Below are 23,465 nucleotides of genomic sequence, written 5' to 3' on the forward strand. Positions count from 1 at the left end.
TTGCACGAAAATTTACCATATCTTTTATGTTTTTTTTTCTTTTGTTGTTTAAATTTTAGATTCATCAAAACTGTCCAGCAACGGAAGGTAAGCAACATAAGATTCCTTCAAGCAAAGCGAGAGAAATTAAGTAAACATTTGTCAATCTCTTCATATGGTAATCCGCAGACTTCAGTGTGGTTAGACAAGAAAATACTTCCAGTAGAAATCAGTTACCCGTTGTGCAGTCAGCACAAACTTTAGATAGTAACTAAGATATAGATTATACATTTAGATAGTAACTAAGATATAGATACTTAGGGTAAACATTTTTCAGCAGTCGAAAATAATGTTTTCTTTTCTGAAGATATATATATATATATATATATAACTACTTAATTTACTCACATAAAATTAATATATGAAAGTATAGATTTATGCGTAAACTTTACTTCAAAAGTGCTCAATACGTAGGTAGAGCTAGTTATACTTAGCTCCTGAAACAGTCGAGCACTCTCAAAAGAATTTATTTCACCACATTAAAAATAGATATGGAAAGAGTTAATTTCGAAACATCGCTAAAAACATCCCCACACCTAGCAAGCATAGCTATATTATTAAATTAATCCAAAAAACAGATGAACTAATACGCCGAATGCGATGGCGAGCAAATTTCTTCCTTAAAAATGAAAACGTAAACAAAAAAGAATCCTATGGTTTTAAAACCCTTAAAAATGCGAAAACAGTAGACCTTTTGATAAAAACGATAAACAACCACAGAATTTGCGCATAAGCCTGAAGAGTCCTAGAGTGGATGAAATGCGGAATATTCAGTGTAGCTTAATCGCCATATATATTTCATAAATTACTATATATATATATATATATATATATATATACACACACTATACATTTTAGTCTGTTAAAAACGGCAAAAGTTATTGCCCATTGACTTAAATTGTACTTTATGCCAAATTGATGGTTGAATATGGTCAGATTTGTCCTCATTTTCCCTAGCAATCTCCAACTATGCATCAAACGGATGCAATAATATTTAGCTTGTTGCACCTTATCATAACAAAGGTCCATACTAAATTGTAGCCAGATCAGCCCAGGAGTTTAAAAAAAAAGTATTGGACAGAGACAAACAGACAAAAAAAAAAAATATATCTATTAAAATAAAGTCGTTTTTCTGTCTGTTTATTTATTCACAATATACGTCATAGCAGATTACGTCATCTATGATGTGTATTGTTTCAATCTGTCAACGCCGCACATATACAGCTAGTAATATAACTATTTTCACAGTTAAACAATGCCGCAGCTCACACAAACCAGAAGTCCAAGACTCAAGATTTGTTCTCATTTAGGCTTATCAGTTGAATACATCAGAACCTGATGTCTCTTGCATACGAGCCGAGTAGCAGCTGCTTTAGTAACAAGGTACTCACTTCGCATGCAAGAGATTCAGGTTTGGAATTCCGAGTTCGAGATCAGTCCAAATGAGAACAAAACCAGAGTTTTGGACTTCTGGTTTGTTGGCTTTTATGGCCCGGAGGTTTTTTTTGGTTGGTTTATAGATGGAGAAGGGGTGAAGGAAATGAGGCCATAGAGGTCACAACAAAGAATACATTTAATTGACAACTTTTGAAATATGTAGAATCTGACTCCATGCAATTAAGGACAGACGAATATTGAAGGTTGAGAACCGGTTTTATTTATTAATGACAGTTTTAATTAGAAGAGGTAAAGTATTCGTAGGATGTTTGTAGGTGTGTATGCATTGATAAGGACAGCACTTTTGTAGGCTTGTATAATTTAACAAAGAATGAATGTTCGTAAGCGTACTTATCTTTTCGGACGATGGGGGTGGTAAGTGGGTGGCCGGTCGTGCTACTGTCGGTGATATGTGTCCTGGCTTTTAACTTGAGAGCGGCGACTTCTTTCCTCAACAGCTAGCAGCACGGCATCTTCGCCTCCTATGTTTTTCTCCTTTTTTTTCTTTTCTCTAAAAATGCCTCGTTTTATAGGGGCACATCGGCTCCCACTGACTGTGATATTTTAGGCCTTTAGCTCTGCCATTGGTTGATAATTCTTTTGTGGTTATCTTATTTTTCTTTTTCCAAACGGAAACGATGCGTGGAGCCATGTGCAAAAGACGATTTTTCATTTTGTCTCTTACGCTGGATACGTTAGTATCTGGTTTGCTGCTAATTCTCATCATGTTCCCACACACATCGCCACCCGAAATAGCGGAGCTATCTCGAGAGTGTCTGTGAGGATTTTGGTGGATAGTAGTAGTCTATGCTTTTGCGGTGTGGAGTGGGGGAGCGAACATTTTGGAAAAGGATGGGTTTTTGTTCCTACCCCCTTTATATATAGTAGACGTGGTCCTTGTGTTTCGCAAAGCGAACACGTCTACCTGAACGTGTTACAGTAGGTTCATTTGGTGAATCTTCTATGTCCTGTGTTGGGGCGGACATGTCTCCTGGTGTAATGTCATCTGTTGTCATCAGTTCGGTGTCTTCATTGTTTGTGTTTCTGTTGTTATTGAAATTACTGAACTTGACTGGTTTTAGTCTTTCTACTGAGACTGTTTGTATATCTCCCGATGGCAGTTCGATTTGAAAATGCTTGTTTTGCCTTTGGATGACCCTATGTAGTCCAGAGTATGGAGCTTCCAGTGGTTTTCGAATCCTATCCCTTCGAAGCCACACATGCGTTGCCGATTTTAGCTCTTCTGGTATGAATGCCTTTTGTGCTGTATGTAGCTGTCCTTCTGAGAGGAGAGCCATATCCAACTTTTGCATCTCTTTGGCCATTTTTCTTATGTCTTCTCCATGTAGATCTGGATTTTCTTGGCTCATTATTAGTTTTGGCAGTAGTAGTTGGGTCCCTGTAACTGCGACAGCAGGGGAAAATCCTTGGTCGTTAGGCATGTTTCTAATGCCGAGCAGTACGATTGGTAGTGCATCAAGCCAGCTCTGCTGTCGTGTCATGATTGCAGTCTTTAGGGTCCGGTGTAGCCTTTCGATCATTCCATTGGTTTTAGGATGATACGCCGTCGTGCGGAGTCTGTGGAATCCGATTATCGTGGATAAATCTTTGAACAGCTCACTCTCAAACTGGCTTCCTCGGTCTGTAACCACATGTATTGGAACTCCAAAACGGGAGATCCATATGGTTAAGAATGCTATTGCGATGGTAGAGGCAGATGTGTTCTGCAGAGGTGTAGCCTCCACCCATCTTGTTGCTCTGTCAATGCATGTCAGTACATATCTGGCTGGAGATGTGTATACACCATCATATGTGGTGGCGGGTGGTAATGGTCCAATGATGTCGATATGTACTGTTTCGAATCTTCCAGATGGTAGGGAGAATGGTGTGGTTTCTGTTTTGGTGTGTCTGGAGATTTTATGTTGCTGGCATTGAAGACAGCCTTTAGCCCAATTTCGTATATTTCTGTCCATGTCTGGCCAAAAGTATCTGGATTTTATCAACTTGGTTGTTGGTGTAGGTCCTGGATGCGAGATGTTATGAAATGTGTCAAAAATGTTCCTGCGTAACGGTTCGGGTATGTACGGTCTGGGAGTAGGTGTTGATATGTCACACCAGATGGATGACCCTTGTAGTTTGTATGGCTTTAACTGACTTTCATATTTACGGAGTTCATCGTCAGTTTTCTGTGCTTCGCAGATGGCTGGTAAATCGCAAGGATCAATGGTCACTGCACACGTTGGTCGAGATAGGCAGTCAGCAACAATGTTGTCTTCTCCTCTGATATACAACACATCTACAACATATTCTGTGATGATTGACAGATAACGTTGTTGTACATCAGATTTCATTGGTGTCTTTTTTTTAAATGCTAGGGACAGTGGTTTGCGATCGGAGAAGAGGGTCACATTCCTACCTTCTATTTGAGGTTTGAAATGCAATACCGCTTGGTATGCTGCTAACAGTTCTCTGTTAAAGGTGGAGTATTTCTTTTGGCTCTCCGATAGCTTTCGTGAGTAGAATCCAATAGGTATCGATTCACCGTTTACTATCTGATTCAGTGCTGCTCCTACCGCATAGTTGGAGCTGTCTGTGACCAAGTGATATTGTGTGGCCTTCGGATCAGGATGTGTCAATGCGGATATTTCTGCTAGGATGGTTTATATTTTTACAAATTCTTCTTTTTCGGGTGGGCCTAATTCCAGTGTTTTAGCTGCGGGATTGTGTTTAATGGCTTCCGTCAAAGGCAGTAGCACATCTGCAGCCTGTGGGATTAATCTTCTGTAAAAATTGACCATTCCCAGGAATCGCCGGAGCGATTTAGAGTCTGTTGGCTCTGGAAAATTTTTTATATCTTCCACTTTCCGTGCCGTTGGTGTAAGTCCTTCAGCACTTACATTGTAGCCCAGAAATTCAATGTTATCTCTGAAAAATTGGCACTTGTCGACAGAGATTTTAAATTTGTTCTCTTCAAGAAGTGAGAGAACTTTTCCAAGGTCATTGTGGTGTTGTTCCTCAGACTCTGAAAACACCAGGATGTCATCGATGTATACGAAAACGCAGCCCACCTCCCTGAGTATGCTGTCCATAAATCTTTGGAAGGTTGAACTGCTATTTCGCAACCCGAAAGGCATAAATACATATTCAAAAAGGCCAAATGGTGTTATTACGGCAGTTTTTTCAATATCGGCCTTCTGAATGGGAATTTGATGATATGCTTGTAACAAATCAATCTTTGAGAATACTCTCTTTTTAAAAAACTTGGCTCCGAGGCTGTTAATGTTCGGGATTGGGTATCTGTCTGGTCTTGTCAGGTGGTTCAGGTATCTGAAGTCACCACACATTCTCCATTTTCCGGGGTTGATTTCGGAACTAGGTGTATTGGTGAGGACCATGGGGATTTCGATGGTCTTATTATTCCAGCCTTTAAGAGTTCTGTGAATTTTTGTTTTGCCGCCTCATATTTCTCTTCGGACAGCTGTCAGACCTTGGCGTAAGTTGGAGCACTATCTCCAGTGTCTATGACATGGGTTACTCTTGTGTTAGATGCTGGACGTTGCTCTGTGCGTGGTGTGGTAAGCTTGGGGAATTTTTGGAGGAGAGACTGCATCGTTCCTGGTAGACTGTCATGGTTGTTTACCGTTATATTTTGTATCTGGGCTGTGACCCGTCCACCTTGTACATATCGGCGTGTTGTCTCATCCACCAGTTTACCATTGCTGCAATTCAAGATGAGACCGTAGTGCCGAAGAAGTCTGCACCTAAAAGGGGGTTGACAGTGTCCGCGATTACAACTGTCCAAGGGTATGAACGGCGTAAACCTGGAATAATAATGTCCACTTGTATTTCCCCAAAGCATTTTACGGCATCTCCATTGGCCGATGACAAACGGACCGGTGTGGAATTGATGGTTATATCAGGTGCCAGACTGTGTGGTAGTATTGTTACAGAGGCACCTGTATCTATTATGAAGTTAACTATATTTTGTCCGATTTTGGTGGCAACCTCAAATAGTTGCGAGTTGTCGGTTGCTGTTCCAACTCGCATTATAAGTTTCCCGAAGTTTGGTTAGGTTGCCTGACGGGTGATGATGGTCTTGATGTTGATCAGATGAATTACTATTTGGGTCTGACTTTGAAAATTTGACAAGATAACTTCATGTGCGTGTGTATGTGCGTGTGAAAGAGAAAAAAAGAGAAAATATTTAACAGTCGATACATTACATTAGAAAATATTTCAATTGGTACATCTTATTTAATGACTAATAGTCTATGCTTCGGTTAATGAGACCTTCTTCAGGATACAATATGCCAATTGGCATGAACCAATTTTATGTATAGCGAAAAAAAATATTATTGAAAAAAAAATGTCTTCACTCAAATGATATTCTTAGCTGCGTTTTCAGAAAAATAACGAAGAAGCAACTGTGTTTCAATGTTATCAAATCTCTAATTAGTCTTACCAACGTGTAATTTAAAAAAAGAAAGAAAGAAAAAGGTACTCAAAACTGTATATAGCTTAAAAGCTTCTCCATCATCATTATGATTTTATCAAATATTTTTTCTTCGTTTTCTTTTCATAAAAGTATCGTCTAATCACGCCAATTGTGTCACCCAGATTTGCCATTTCTTGTTCAGAAGAACTAATGAAAGGACTCGCTCATATTGCTCAAAAGTATGATTTGCCAATACAGGTTAGTATTCACATTTCTACCTCCGCTATTTGATCTAACTTCATCATAATCGATCTAGGAGAGAACTTGAATCATCATAAAAGCATCATAATCGATCTAGGAGAGAACTTGAATCATCATAAAAGCATCATAATCGATCTAGGAGAGAACTTGAATGCCTCCTGAAGAGCACTTAAATGAATGATTATTGGTATGCCACGAAGAAATAATAGCTAGAAGCTATTTAATTTCATTTTGTTTATAAAAAGGATTTAATTTCTTAATCAGAATGACATCACTCAATTCCAATTCTAAGTAAAAAAAAAATAGCTATCAAAATGGCAATTCTCAACTTCATATCTATGTAAACTGAAAATGTCTTACCTAAACAACATTAAAAATAAAAACGCGAAAAGCTCCAAGAGAGAGAGACGGATGAATAGAGAAAGACAGAGTATACATCTCGAGAGAGAAGAGATAGATAGATAGATAGAGAGAGAGAGAGAGAGAGAGAGAGAGAGAGAGAGCAGAGAAAGAGAGAAAAAGGGAATATATATATATATATATATATATACATATATATATATATATATATATATATATTAAAAATAAAAACGTGAAAGACTTAAAAATATTGAAAAAGAGTTAAGAATGTGTCTCTTACATTCGTTCACATATTGCAGCAGTAGTTAAAAAAACACCAGCCACAACTGTCTCATTGACATTCACCATTATTATTTTATACCAGATACTGAATACAGGATATGTTGATTAATGTGAATAAAAATTCTCCTTACATGATCTTTGTTTTTATTTTATTGCAAAAAGGCTTTATGAGTAGAAAATACTAATTTTTTATGACAGATGTGCCACGAACATTTAAATAAACTCAATAGTGCACCGCCATGTAAAAAAGGTTGGGAACCATTGGTCTAAGGTCTCTCTCTACAGCTTTTTGTCATGATAATCTGGCATAAGTATACTTTTCACTATAGGTAAACCCTGATCAAATATTCAAAGTCACATAGCATTCGTAGCCCGAATAAGATCTCCTCGGTATAGCTAACATATAGTGACTTGTATGAATAATGGTACGTCTTCTCCAAGTGATTTTGCCTGTAGTAACAATACTTAACTGGATACTCGACCAGACTAGATAAATTTTTGTCCTGGAATCCAGGAAGATATACTTTATAACCTATTTAAATGGTCAATTGAGGAAAGGAAAATTAATATTTTTAACTTCTTTATTAATTCAGTGTTTGAGAAGTGAGAAAGAAATTTGATGGAATATTCAAATATCTATGTATCTCATATGGAAATCAAGCATTTATCTCGGGAAGGAGACATTTTGATTTTTGAGTACTTCGACTGAACTAAAATGAAACAAAGAAAAATCTTCCATTTTGTTATTGTTGTTGTACCTTTCCTATTTTCTTCTGTATTTGCTTCATCTTTTCTTCTACTACTACTAATACTACTACTTGTGCTAGAAACAAAAATGTACTAAATATGGCTGTCTAAAGATACTGGGTCCCTGACCTAAAATGCACCAAACATTGATGTTATCTTTCTTTTTTCTTTTCCTTTAGAAAACTGAAAACATTCACTTTATGTGTTAATGATAAACAACTCTCAGCATTTCACTTGAACAAACTAACATATCCTTTCCAGTACTACACACACACACACACACACACACACACACACACACACACACACACACACACACACAACACATTACCCACCGTGAAGTAAACTGTTTGTACACACAAACTCTGACACTATCACAAATTATTCTCCGCATTTCATTTAAATATCTCTGAATATCATTGTCTTGTTTTTTTTTTTATGTTTGATTATTATTATTAGTGGTGTTGTATGATCTTACAAGACTGCGACACTTTGATCGTGATGGCCAGTTGCTCTGATCGTCCAGTGCGGCATGTTAAGCTGAATTGCTATAAAAGCTTTTTCTGACTCGATAAGACTGAAGCATACTTTGAAATTTATAACACTAACTTCAAAACGATTCATCGCTGCATAGTTAATTCTTTATTCAAGTGTTAAATATTGCACTCCAGGGAAATGCTAGATTGCCCGATGGATCGACAAACAAACAAAAAGGTGGGATGCAAAGTCAAATGTTATTTGAAGCGAAATATTTCAATAGCATATTTTAAAAATGGCAATAGAATATTTACCAGGTCAAATATTTAAACCAGATAAATATGTAAGACAATAATTTTTTTTTTTTTTTACAATAACATAGGGTTGGAATGTTTAGTTTAAATAAATAAATAAAATTATAGTTATCAAAATAATTACTGACTTGAATCTGACGTCAGAGAAGAAGCGAACAAAAAAAGTTATATATTGACGTAATACAGGACAGTTAGTCCATTGGGGAGTTAGGCGGTCGGAGAGAGAGAGAGAGGGGGGGGCTGACGGGAGTTTAATCTTTTAAGGTCCACGGAAGCGTCAATATGGACAGTGTGTAGAAGATGGAGAAATAACAGAGAAATGCGCTCACTTCCGAAGGTATACCATAAATATGAAAATAAATGTCATGCCAAAAAAATATAACTTCGTGTCATGGCGTTTTCCTTCAGAGGAAGAAGTTCGTTTCTGTGAGACAACGATCAAGAAGATACGTTTCTTTTCTTTGTCTGATCTGTCCGTGCAGCCAAATGTTATTCGTCCTGGTAAAAGAACTGCCCCTTGTGTTATTGCCCCATTACTGAACTGTTTATTTGAATGTCTACACGATCCACATTATACATGCAAACAATTATACACGCAGCATGTTATATATACGGCACACACGAATACACATTAAGGTATGCTGTGAACACTTATGTACACACATACATTCTAGAGACGCGAATCTATACCCGTTATATTGACCGCTATACGACACAAGGTCGTATACAAAACAGACACAATGAGTGAGAGAGAATGAAAAACTCTTATTCTGGTTTAAGAGCTCATCTTCAAGTATGTCGTCGACTCACTATTTTGTCACTGATTTATAATTTAGGAACTCCACGTTTATGACAGAGCTAGTCTTTTAACCTTGTCAGACAGCATGTCTTAATTTAAAAATACAATAAAATGAAAACTATTATATAAAACTAGCTAATATACCCAACATAGTATGTGTGTATATTATATTATATATATATATATATATATATATATATATATATATATATATATATATATATAAGCATAGAAAAATGCGAGCATGTAATATGATTAAGTTTAAACATGGAAAAATAAAGGACAAGATATTCTAGTAAAAAATATAATAAATTTACCACTTAAAATATTGCAGCATTAAGAATTAATTAGATAATGTTATAAATTATATTTAAAAAAAAAATTTTATTATTAGACCACGTCAGCTGATATTTGGGTTTGACGATGGATGCCCTGAAAAAATCACTTCTGATTAATGTTTAGTTTTAGTTTTTAAAATTTGCAAACGTATAAATGATTTAGGACAATTTTAAATATCTCTTATTTTATTGTAACTTGAACTTAATAATAATAAAAAAAATTAAAATAAAATGGTGAGGTACACCAAGATATGAACACGGGATCATTCGATCTTTTGTCGAATCCTCTACTATTGAGCTATATCTGCAGATGTCAATAATTTTGTTGTTCTTTTTTAAGAACAAATCATTTGTTAAGATTTTATTATCTCCCTTGTCGGTGTAACATATATAAATTCCCCTGTAAATATTCTTTTTTATCTATAAGAAAAAAAACTATTTTTAGGTTCGGATTTTTTTCCATTCTCGATATACTTATCGGGTGAAAACATGTCTAAGAACACTGCCAGACACATAAATTACTAAAAGAATAAAGACTGAAATTTGTAAATGATAAGCATAGCCTTCGGAACCTATGAAGAAAGAATTCATACACACACAAATCGACTTTTATCTAATATATATATATATATTAGTGGGTTTAAACTGGATGTGACTAGATAAAAAAAAAATGAGGAAGCTTGGGTGTATTACTATTTGAGAACAAAATATTTTCACAATCTCACATTATTAATACAAGAACGATAACTTCTTGTGCAAAACAATATATTCTTTTAGTATATCAGAAAATTGTTTGCTGAAGATGAAGCTGAAAAGAGAACGGATTCTGTTTCTAAATCCCTCGTGGTGGATGAAATTTAACTACGTTTTCGCAAAAGTAAAAGAGTGCATTCTCCTTGCTGCTCAGTATAATTAAGGAAAGATAACTTGTATATGGTTCAAGGGAGATAACTCGTGAATATTCTAAGCCAACATAGGTTTCTGCTCTTTCATTGATAATTTTAACCCTCTCCCCTTATCTGGAGACGACCCAGACCCACAGTATTTGTGATCGTCACTACTTGTAACAGCTATTTATCAGCGACGTTGGTAGATTTGAGGCTGGAGTTAATGTATAACTTCAGATATTTGTGCGGAAGTGAACTGAAGAAGAGAATTATTTTCTTTTTAATTAAATAGATGCATAAAAATCTTAAATGTATTCTGAAAAATTTCATTTTGTAATTTTATTTTTTCAAATTTTCATTTTATTTTATGTTATTGCAACTTTTATTTAAGTAAATATTTGATTAATAATAATAATTCAATCTGCAATTATCATCATTTCGCGGTAACGTGAATTACACACACACACACACACACACACACACACACACACACACACACACACACACACACACACACACACACACACACACGAAGCGATCATTTTATAAATATAGAAATAATAATTTCATTAGCGGGACCCGTGGAAATTCCACAGGGGACTCATATGTAATATATTAAGGTTGGCATTTTGTAGATGTTTAGTGTAAATGGAAATGCTCTGATATTATTGTGGCTTATTTGTTAAACCTGCAAAAGTATTTATCTAAGCTAGCAGGAACGCCCGGTAAAGCCCGGTCATAAAGTACGCTTAAATATGATATTTTAATTCTTGCAGATTTTGTATATATTATTATACAGTTAATGTTCTATCGATTTTTATATGTTATAAAGTTGAGATTTCAAAAATAAAAAAAATATATCCATATTACTTGGGTGCATAATCTTGAATCGAAACCGAAATAAAAACTAATGAAAAAAAAAAAAAAAAAAAAAAATATATATATATATATATATATATATATATATATATATATATATATATATATATATATATATCGTATTAATGTATAGATTTTACTTATTCATAAGTATTTTCTTTTTATTCATTTCAGACTCACATTAATGAGAATAAAAAAGAAATTGACACAGTGAAAAAACTGTTTCCAAATAAAACCTACGCAGAAGTTTATCATTCAATGGGATTATTGACGAAGAAGGTAAATTGTTTGTTTTATAAAATTTTCGTTTGGTATAATAAGAGGCGATTTTTTTTTTCTGACTTAAATCTATTTGGACTCGTGTCTCACAGGGGATTGCATAGAGTTGCGTAGCGAGATGTCTGCTCACATAACATTTAAACTTTTGCATGAAAGCAGGAAACCGGGAAGCTCAGCTTGTTTCCTTGAATAATTACAAGAAACCCTCTCAACCACCAATAGTTAAGGCTAAAGATACATTACCTGAAAGTACTTCTTTCAAACTCCTCGGCTTAACGTTCACAGGGATCATGAGTTTGAACAGATACATTGAGAGCTTTGCCAGGGCCGCTGCAAGGAAGATGGGCTCTCTATACCGTGCTAGAAAGTTATTTATGCCTGAAAGTATCCTGTACCTATACAAGGCCGCCATTCGCCCATATATGGAGTATTGCTGTTACATCTGGGCTGGTGCATCTGCTACTAGTGTCTCGCTCCTGGACAGTGTTCAAAAGAGAGACCAACCTGATAGGTCATGAACTGTCATCTAAGCTTCAGCCTCTGTCTCATCGATGAAATGTTGCATCTCTCTGCCTGTTTTACAATTATTTTAATAGCGGATGCTCTGACAAGCTACAAGCCCTTGTACCCCCTCAAAGTAAATACCCCCGACAAAGTCTCACCCCTACACAGTAGAAATACCTAGATGTAAGAAAGCCCAACTAATAGTTTCTTTCTTAGAACTACTAGACTTTGGAATTCCTTTCCGGGTCCTGCTTTCCCAACTGTACTAACATGTAGAAATTCAAGTGAAATATGAACAGACATCTTGCTGCTCAACTCCTTACATTGTATCCCTGCAACTTTATGGTTCCAATAGTAATCCCCTAAATCAAAGTGGCACTGTGTCTTGTTTGGGGTGAAAATGGAATTAACAAAAAAAAAAAAAATGGCAATGTACTCAACGTATTCGTGCTAATTCATGTCGCCTGTGAATGTAAGATGGAAGAATTTGAAAGATGGGTTCTCAGGTAGGGTGTTATTTCTCATGACAAGCGTTGGTTGAAAAGTTGTTTTTTTGGGGTTTTTTTTTTTTTTTTTTTGTAGTTTTTAAACGAAAGATGCTTAGTCTTAGCAGTATTAAATGTTACCATCCGTTTACAGCCCCATTCCACTACCGACTGACACCGAACATAAGATATAAGTAACCCATATAATGTCCTATCGTATTTTTAGAACAAGTTTGTGAAAGAAAAAAATAAAAGAATTGAATGGATCAAATAGAATAAAGTTAAATTGAGAAGATGGAATTAAAAATTGAGTACAAAACAAGTTAAGGAACTCTGAAAATAGAAACTTATCTCCAGACTTTGCGAATGTTCTGTTTTCAATTTGTGTTACCACGTCTAGACTGATCACTGACGCCTTTTTACAGGGGTAGGTACTTAGTAACCTTGTGTAGTCATTCTTTTTTGTGGACTGTTGTTTCACCACGTTTCAGCTAACTCATCCTCTGGCCTTCTTCAGGTGATAGGAATGCATAGTTCTGTAACTTATTCCCAGTAATTACTGCCTTCCATAGTTGTTGTCTCACCATGTTTTGGCCAACTAATCCTCTGGCCTGCTTTGGGTAGGATTGAAATCGCTATCTTTAGACAATGCTTACCTGGAACCGTAGAGACTCAATGCATATATCCACTGTGCCACGGGCCCTGAAAAACGATCAAGATTGGATTGTATGGTCTTATAAATCCACGTTTTCACTCTTATCTGGTTTTTTATTGTCGGGTCCGAATGGTATTATGCATTATTTTTTTATTATTGGAATACTGGCCTTCTTCAGGAATTAACCACGACAGGATAAAAATGCTGAGTCTACTTAATTGTACCCCCAGTAATTAATGCCCTTCATTGTTATTGTTGTTTCACCATATTTTGGCCAGCTAATCCTCTGGTCTGCTTTGGGTAGGATTGAAACCGCTATCCTCAGACAATGCTCACCTGGAACCGTAGAGTCTCAACTCAGAGTGTAACCATTTTTGCATTCATTTTTTTTTTAACTACAGGGTTTTTTCACATTAATTAAGGATAAGGAATTTTAATTTCTATTATTTAAGTTTTAGTCGTCTGTGTGTGTGTGTTAGTGTGCATGTTCGCTAAAAACTTTTGTCATCCACATTGAACCTGCTAGAACCTAGTACCGTTAAAAAGGACATATAATATCGAAAAATTACAAGAAGTCGTCATTATTTCATGTAGAAACGTCGTTTTGTTTGAAGTAGGGGCAGGTAAAAAAAAATCATGGTTCTGACGCTATTTGTTATGTAATGGTCGATTGGTTGTTTTCATTTTAAAAGGCTAAATTTGCAATGTGATAACATCGATGAGGTCTTGGTCCAAATGATAGTGTTCACTTATGAACTTAAGTTTTGCAAGTTCGCGCCCAGCATGCAACTTTTTTTTTTCTTTTAATAACGTTTTCTCACTCCTATCTTTTAAAATTCTGAACTTTCTTTTGAGTACCCCCCCCCCCACGTGGCATTTTTTTTTTCTTTTAATAACATAAGTTGGCACCCAAATCAGTTTTTTTTTTTCAACTGTATTTTACAACCGGGCAACGATAGTTTAACATAAGATACAAGTGGCCCATATAATGTCATGTCATTTTTTTTTTTAATTTCCAAAGAATCAACAGTCTGAAAATTTGACGTTAGAATTTTTACAATCTTTGGACTCTTAGTCTGACCTTATACTTTTCAACTCCACAAGCCTGGTTCACACTCCACCCTTTATTGAAAAATAATAAAAAAAAAAAAAGAAAAACAAATAAATAAACAAAAGCAAAAATGAATGCTAAATGAAAATATACAGGGTGTTTCAAAAGTCTTGGGAACATAAAGATTTTTAATAACTCAAAAACTATTAGGAGTTAAAAAATGAAATTGGTACCGTTGGAAAGGTTAAAGTTTCAAGTTTTGTGGGGAATCTTCAAACTTGCTCAATATGAGCACCATTCGTCACACGGCAGACATCTAGTCGATAGTCCATTTCCTGCCAAACGCGTTCCAGCATCTTGACGTCAATGGTTCCCACAACTGCCGTTATTCGAGCCTTTAGTTCGTAAATATCTCTTGGAAGGGGCGGCACATAGACTTGTTGCTTGACAAAGCCCCAAAGGAAAAAGTCACACGGGGTAAGATCTGGAGACCTAGGAGGCCAGGGCATGAGAACATCATCACCTCGCCCAGATCTCCCAATCCATCTACCAGGCAGCCTTGTGTTAAGAAACTGCCTTACTCTAAGTCTCCAGTGTGGTGGTGCACCATCTTGTTGAAAAATGAAGTCATCAGATTCTGCTTCTTCCAACTGAGCCATTAACCAGTCTTCCATCATGTTGAGATAGGATTCACCAGTGATAGTTGCCTCTTCAAAGAAGAACGGTTCATAGACACCTTTCTTGGAAATTGCACAAAACACGTTCACTTTTGGTGAATCTCGCTCGTGCTCAAGAATTTCATGAGGATTCTCAGTACCCCATATGCGAGTGCTATGCTTGTTAACTTTGCCATTCAGATGGAAGGTCGCCTCATCGCTAAAAACAAGCCGGTCATCAAAGCCGTTATCTTCCAACTTCTCTTGCATTGCAATGCAAAAGTCACGGCGAAGTGGCTTATCAGTGTCCTTCAACTTTTGGACCAACTTGAGCTTGTAAGGTACCATTTGCAGTCGTTTCCTTAAGACACGCCAGACAGTTGCTGGAGCAAGCTGAAGTTCCCTGCTGGCTCTTCTCACTGATTTATGGGGGCTCCGCTGAAAGGCTGCCCGGACTTGCTCAACTGCAGCTTCTGAAGTTGAAAGGCGACCTGTTCGCTTACTTGAGCAAAAACACCCATCTTTCACAAATTTAGCATGCCATCTGACAATGGGTTTCCTTTCAGGGACTTCTTTTTTAAATTTCCTGCGAAATGCACGCTGAACACATGTCTACGATTCAGTCTTTGCAAATGGGAGGACGCAAAACGCCTTGTCTTGTTTAGAGAACGCCATTACTGCACATGGAAAGATAAGACGAAAATCATTAGTATGACCAAAAACTTGATTAAGCAAACTTTAAAATGACACCAGTTTCATTGCAAAACTCCATCATGTTCCACAAAGCCAAAAACATAAACTATTTTCCTCTCTTTCTTTTTCTTCCTTCCTCTCCTCCTCCTCCTGCTCAAGTGGAGCCATCAGTTTATCGTGGTTTCCAACTCGTGTGCTTAAGGACACGATCCTCGTGACTGATCAGTCTTTAATTCAGGAAAGTAGACATGCACACTGCAACACTTCACTTTAGCCGTCACGTGGTCAAGGAGGTCCAATCCAATCAACTGACTGATCACGTCATAAAACCCACACCAACCTACTAACAACAACTAATACTCTTATTCCTGCTCCCACTAATAACCACTTTTATTACCCGATAAAATATGATGGAATGTGCTGATTTGTTATTTGAAGATATAAAAACCTTAATGCATAAAAACTTAACAAAATGAACTGATTCGGTATTTAATAACCTGAAAAGGGTTGATATGCCGTAACACAACAAAACCTTTAAACATTAAATTCCCATTCCTTTTTCAGGTGTGCCAATCATATCTAATGATGCAACAGAACGCGTATGGTGACTATATGTAAATACCACGCCGTGTGCGAAATGACGTCACCGTAAAGAAAAAGGCTATAAAAAAAAGGAAAGAGAAGCCGATCAGGTTACAGACATGGGTGACGTCACAGTAATAACGAGAAGTCATGCATAGCGGGAGAACGAGAAAAATTTTGTTGTTACAAAAAAGAAAAAAAGGTTGAGTTATGACTTGTTTTATGTTCCTTGCGACATATTCTGTGACAATGTGTTGGGTCTACATGTGTAGATATGTGTTTAACGTTACAATGAAAGGAACCTTTAAACATAGTTTGGTTCCATCATTAAACTGACGTGCCGAGTCAGCATTTTAATGGGTGTGACATCATGGAGTGGATTGCATATATAGGTATAAAAATCGAGAGGAGAGGGAGAAGATAAAGGGGGAAAAAAAAGAAAAAAGATGCGTGGCAATTGAGAAGTTACGTCCGACAAGTATGCAACATCTCTTCTTTTTACCCCTTTGATTGAGAAACAGCTGTGTCTGGTGCCGTGTATTGACAGCCTTTTATTCTAGTATTGGAAAATTTAAATGATGATCTTATTTTAAAAAGTAAAATAAATGATAAATAGATAATGTAGCTTTTAGAGTTCATGGATGATTGAATTTCTTCCTAAAGCAAATAATTTTGTCTACTTTTTATTCACAGACAATCCTTGGCCACAATATCTACTGCCCTCCTCAGGATATAGCGTTAATCAAAAAGCAACAAAGTGGAGTTTGCCATTGCCCAAATTCTAATACCAAGTAAGGATTTTATTTATTTTCCACCGTTAAGTACCACGGGGTAATCCACAACATAGGGAGGTGACGGAAGCTTAGTAGTTAATGGCATGAACTGACAATCTGGTGAACCAAGTTCGAATCCAGTTCATTCCACGGAAACACTTTTACTTAGGGATGTTGGTAATCTTGACGTGGTCCCTCCCGTAAGTACATAATGTCTTTCTAGAAAGAATTCTAACAAGAAAGATATCAGGGAAACGAATGCCAACAATAAATCGAAATGAATGAATTATGTTGTTGTTGTTGTTGTTGTTGTTGTTGTTGTTGTTGTTGTTGTTGTTGTTGTTGTTGTTGATGAAGAAGAAGAAGAAGAAGAAGAAGAAGAAGAAGAAGAAGAAGAAGAACAACAACAACAACAACAACAACAACAACAACAACAACAACAACAACAACAATCTAAAGAAAGGAGACAAGAAAACGGGTGAAGCAGATTTTAAATTAAAAGTCACGTGGGTGTTCCAAACATGGTCAGTCCCATGGGGTGTTTATACACCCCAATACAAAAATGTTTATAGCGTTATTATTTTGTAAAATATAGTTATTCTGCTGATGCAGGATACATCTACAGTCCTTGTTGAACAGTTTGAATCACTCGTATCTTGTAGATATTAATATAAAAGAATACAAAAAAAATTATAAAACTAAGGAAAAATTAAGATATTACATTAGCTAATGTAATATCTTAATTTTTCTATTTTTTTTAAAACACTTTACTATTTTCCAACTGCGCGTCGTCAACGCTTCGGGGGGGTTTTCACATACCCCGAAAAACACCCGGGTAACGCCGGGTACCCCTCGCTAGTTGTAAATAAAATAATAATCCCATCCAAATTTATGATAAAGAAAACACGAAATCATTAATTCCATATTAAATATTAAAGAGTAACCTAATGATACATAATATGCGCTTATATCTACAAATTCCCACTGAAAAATATGCAAAAATATATAAATCATTAAATCATACCTACGTTAGTCAGCTAGGGTGACTGGATACTCCAGAAGGACAGAGAGACAACTGCGCCATACTACGTGTGCTATACTCTTGCTGAGTCAGGAGAGTACTGGGAGGGAGGAAAAGAAATAAATTGCCAACTAGGAATTATGAGCACTTAAGTAAAAGTGGGGTGACGAAACACCCCATAAAACTAACGCAGGGTTAAGAGATATATAAAATCATCATCATCATCATCATTTTCATCATATTCGGTTTAAAGTCCGTTTTACATGCTGGCACCTGTTGGATGGCTTTAAGAAGTTGACTTCCAAAATAACCTATTTTAGCCCAGGTCTTTATCCCTATTGCTCTCGAGTTCATTTTTATCAATTCTTCCCATGTTTTCCTTCTCCTGTGAACCAAACCTGCTACCTCAACTGTTCTACATCTAATTCAAAAACTCTCATCCATTCTTTTGACAGATAAGAATGTATTCGAGATAAAAAGAGATAAAGACTTGATCAAAGATAGATTAGTTTGTAGTCATTTCTTAAAAGCCGTCCAACACATGCCAGCACATAAAAATGAACGTTAAGCTTAATATGATTGTTAAGTATTCGTATGTAATTTTACGAAAAATAGCTTTACAATCTTTATTCACGAATCATAAAATTACTAGTTCACACCCTCTGTCACAAATGATAGAAAAAATATGATTCGCCAGTGTTCACATTAATATTCATATAAAATTATCGAATTGCATTAGGAATTTCATTTTTCAGATATAATTTACTAGCAGGGAAACTCGACATTGTCCAGGATTGAATGATCATCAAAAATGTTTCACCCTCCAATACTTTTATTGCCATTGAAATCGGTGAAATCATCCATTTTTTTAATAAAATCGATTGATTGCTTTAGTTTGAGACCCCCCTCCCCCCCAATGTACCGGGAGGAAGCTTCACATACCTTCCCATAGTGACTTAGTCCACAATACACTGTAGTCTACATTGCACTGTAGAAAATCTACTGTTGATACTACGAAAATTATCTGTAAATAAAGGCTTCACTTCAAGTTTAAAATGCTAAAGTCAAGTATCATGATTTAATTGTGCTCTAAACAGAAACATTCATTTTGAAGGCGCCTCTATATTATAAAAAAAAAACTACATTTGATTTTATAGGCTGAGCCTTTCTGCTTGTGCGGTGATAAAACTTCTCGAATGCACTTCTGATGTTAGGTTGAATGAAAATGTTAACTTTGGTCAAAATCGGACTTTCTTCTTTAATCAAATATTTTAGATTATCGATTTTCGATACTTATCAGACACATTCTGATACAGAACCTACACAAGAAAACTCCCAGACACAAAGTACCTTTGTGTGAAATTTAAAAAATGATCGGCCTAGCCATTTCCGGGTCCATAGGGAACGAACTCACACACAAAGTTCTTTTTATATAAAAGCAGAGATAAAGATAAATGCATCTGGGCCAATGCACGAACAACTAGTCTTTCTTTATTAGACAATGTTCAAAGACGAAATCGCCAATATATGTCCCGCATTGTCAACCAGGCTCCAACTCCTGTCCCATCACTGCAATGTTGCATCCCTGTATTTGTTTTAATGGAATGTGCTCTGACGAACTTATAACATTGGTGTCCCTTGACGTAAATACTCCCGACTAACCAACAAAGCACAAAATCAAACGCTAATGCTGGAGAGTCTTCTACTACGAATTCATCCAACTATACTAAAATGCAGAAATTTAAGTGCAATGTGAACAGACATCTCGCTGCTCAACTCCCTACTTGAAGAGTCCCTGGAAGTATGATCCCTCATTCAGAGTAGTCCTTTAGGTCTCAGTGGCCGTTTGCTTTGTTTCGGATGAACATGTGTAAAATAAAAGAAAAAATGAGCTAAGAAACGAAGAATCTTATGAGAGGATTGAGAAAATACTTGTGCGAACAGTTCATGGCAAGAATTTGTTGAGATTTGATTTGAAGACAATTCTGTTGTAATTTGCAAGGAAGTAGTCCCATGCTAATGTGTTCTACAGACGAGATGTTCTTGCAAAGAAGTTCTGTTCATGGAAATTTTACCCGAGGCTAGAAGCACATAAGAATAAGTTTTTTTGTTTTTGTTTTGTTATGGTGCCAATCACGCACTCATAATTTGCCTTGGAAGGTTAAATGGTTAAAAGGTAAGAAGAAATTCCACTGTTAATAAAGTTTCATTTCTATTTTTTTTTTTTTTTTTCTTCAGTCTCCGGAGTGGAATGTTCCATGCTCGAGAACATTTAAATGCTGGTGTGAAGCTCGCTATCGGAACAGGTAAATACCGATGTGTTTATGATTAAAAGAAGATTTAATGTTTCCGCCTGTTGTTTTTATCTTCATTATTATCTGCACAATGCTTCATCTTTTTTTTTTTAATGCCTTTTGTTGCACTCGGTATACTTCAGAGAATTCAAAGCAAACTTGTTTAAGTTATGAAATTGTCCGACATAGATGCTAGAAGTAAATTAATTGTTCTTCTCTGAACAAATTATTAAAAGCTTCTATGGAAAAGGGATGAGCTAATTTTTAATTAACACATCGGATGTTGCATATCTTCATCTAATGAATGTGGCTTAACGCTGTGCTGTTGAAAACTTTAAGCTGAACTCTGAAGGAATGATGTTACAAAAGGGGGAGTTGCAAGTGGCAGAGGTGGCTCTAGAAAAGATGGTCGACTGTCTGGGCTTGCAATGATGATGTCAATAGAGGTCGGACCCAGGAGGGTCGGTCAGGGCAGCGATCCTGGATTAGGGTGCGTCGGTAATGACATCAAAATTTCTAGAGATAGATATCAGCAGGACTGACCGACATTTCAGGCAATAAACAAAAAAGGCATGGAGGAATGCTCTGACGTCATCCGTCCCAATAAAAGAGAGACAGCCAGGCAACAAGAGAAGAAGCGACTGCAGCAAAGAGAGAGGACACATTATATCTCTGTCATTTTGCACACACATTATGCCACTCTGTGACTCCTTGCTGTCAGTTGTCATTGAAGAATAAACATTGTATATGGAAGATGACAGATCCTGGTAATTGGAGAAACAAAGTATATAAGGTTTGAAAATATATTTATTAAAGGAAAAGGTGAGAACCGAACCCAGTAATCAGAAATTGAAAATACATATTGCAATCCTAGGAATGTGGAGCAATTATTCATTGTGTTTAGAAATAACTAAATATATTAATTATGTCAGAGTTAGGAGAATGAACAATTCAGTTTAGGAATTCTCTTTGTGTGGCCAAAAGTGTGTGGAGGCATATGTAATGTGTAAATCCACGTGAGGAGAATCACATGTCTGATCTCGTTTTGACATCACACAGAAAGATAGATTACAAATATTCAGTTAAGTCAAGAGTTAAGCAGATTAGTTAGAGTTGAGAGACACAGCTGGAAGAGAAGAGAGTAGAGTTTATGTCCCTGGTAGTAGCCCCCTACATCAAAGTGGCAATGTGCCTTGTTTGGGGTGAAAATGTAAGAGTAAAAAAAAAAGTAATAGTCTAAAAAATTCAAATGATACAAATAATTAATCCTCATCTAAAAAAAATTCAAAACTGTGAAAGTTTTTGTGATAAAATTTCGTTTTTTCTCAATTTTTCCTTGACAAAACTGTTTATGTTTTTGTCAGCACTTACTAACTGGTGACCCTTCTATTCTTTCATGTTCTATTTATTTCCATTTGCCTATGCATGTACGTCCGTTTAATGTTTCATTTTCTTCTTTCACAATAACATAACTTTTATATCAAATATCAAAATTTTTGCCGTGGTTCTTGGCAATACCCAAAGATGCTATCGTCATCCAAGATGTCCATACCAAATCCAGGAATCACGCCACACGTTTTCCTTTTCTTGATTTCAGCCATTTTTATAACATTTCAGTTATCAGACTCTCTAGATTTCTCCAGGTAGCCTTTTGTCATAGCCAGTAATATTCTGATAGAAGCAAGCAGAACCATTTATTTGATCCACAATCCACTAAGGTACATTGTTCTCGTTGTGTTCTATTTCTTTTAGACATCTGCTATCAAATAGTTTTTTTCTTTTTAGCTTCCTTTACTTGGGATTGAACTCATAGCCTCATAGAAGCATTCACTCCAAAACCTCTTTTACTCAATGCTGTTATCTATTTGATATCACCAGAAAAGCTTTGAACCTTTCGTACTTTTTTCACATCGCAATATTTTTCTCTTCCATGTAGATATCAGTGGTGGCTGTAGCGTATCCATGTTTAATGCCATGCGTTACACAACAGGCATTTCCAACTTGGTAAGTGACGGAACATTACAGACGAAACTAGTCGACTACAAGGAGGCATTCCGTTTGGCTACATTAGGTGGAAGCAAAGGTATTATCATCAGCTATAATAATAATGTCTTACTTGACATATATTTATATCAGCGTTGCCCGGTTGTAAAATACATTTAAATATGACATTTAAATTTATGCAGATTTCGTATTTATTAATATAGAGCCAATACTTTACTCGATATAGAGTATTGATTTCCAAAGTTAAAAAAATAATAATGAATCGTTGCCATCAACTAAAATCGAAACCAAAACATTTAACACTCCAGTCTTATTGATTACTGTACAAGTTAGTGAAAGGTGAATATTAAAACTCTAAAAATAAACTGACTTTAACGTATAAATATATATGTGCATATGTGTAGAAGTAACATGTTTAGTCGATTTATTACTGCTAAGTTCCTTTTTATTTTGACCCCTTAGCAGCTATTTTTACCGGCTAAAAACCAAATTGAATTTATTCCACAAATCTAAATCCCCTATATATCAATTTTCAAGTCTGTAAACACATGATTGACAAAATAGTTTGGTAGAGACTGTTTCTCACTCACACAGTCAAGATATAGATATATGTTCGTCTCTGATGAGTTGTATAATGGCATAATGAACTATATTTTCCATCAAAACAACGGAAAGACACGTAAGCAAATAATGGTCAAAATACATTGTAAATAAAATAATTAAAAATAAAATATTTAAAGAAAATAAAAACCAAACAAAAACAAACACGATTGTGGACTGATTTTGTTCTTTGGAATTTAATTTACTAATATATATATATATATATATATATATAAAGGGGGCAATTAAGCTACCTCCAACAATATCCTCCACAAAATATTTAATAAAAATACTGTTAAACTGAGCTACAGTTGCAGCAATAACTTAGAAAGAATAAAAAAACCATAACAATAAAGATTTTAAATGATAAAACAAAATGTAACCAGAGTAAAAAAAAATAAATAAAAACTTGTCTCCTCAAACAGAACTGTCTGGCAACCTCTGTTATATATCTAGCTAACAGAGCAAAGGAGGAATCTGCCACTAACAAATTCTACATAGTGTAACTAGCAATACTTTTAAACAAAGATACACTGGCCATAAAAGTTCATTCATGAATCCAGAGTAGAGTGATAAGACATCATTGGCTACATATTATAGTGAACTAATAGGA

The 23,465-nt window shown here is 35.8% G+C and overlaps 1 protein-coding gene across 2 annotated transcripts in view; it reads left to right on the forward strand.

The window, feature by feature from the left end:
• Positions 1 to 23,465, forward strand: part of LOC145245786 (guanine deaminase-like) — a 125,387-nt gene that overhangs the window by 75,712 nt on the left and 26,210 nt on the right. For both annotated transcript variants that reach the window (XR_013863031.1, XM_080107429.1), the window contains 6 exons: positions 60 to 87; positions 6,062 to 6,169; positions 11,430 to 11,534; positions 16,854 to 16,951; positions 20,193 to 20,260; positions 22,185 to 22,331. Coding sequence is in view for 1 of the 2 variants with exons in the window: in XM_080107429.1 (XP_079963555.1) it covers positions 60 to 87; positions 6,062 to 6,169; positions 11,430 to 11,534; positions 16,854 to 16,951; positions 20,193 to 20,260; positions 22,185 to 22,331 (554 nt within the window). In the remaining variant the exon portion in view is untranslated. The remainder of the gene's footprint in view (positions 1 to 59; positions 88 to 6,061; positions 6,170 to 11,429; positions 11,535 to 16,853; positions 16,952 to 20,192; positions 20,261 to 22,184; positions 22,332 to 23,465) is intronic.

Source organism: Euprymna scolopes, chromosome 23 (genome assembly GCF_053919585.1).
Source record: "Euprymna scolopes isolate OS-2025 chromosome 23, ASM5391958v1, whole genome shotgun sequence".
NCBI lineage: Eukaryota > Metazoa > Mollusca > Cephalopoda > Sepiida > Sepiolidae > Euprymna > Euprymna scolopes.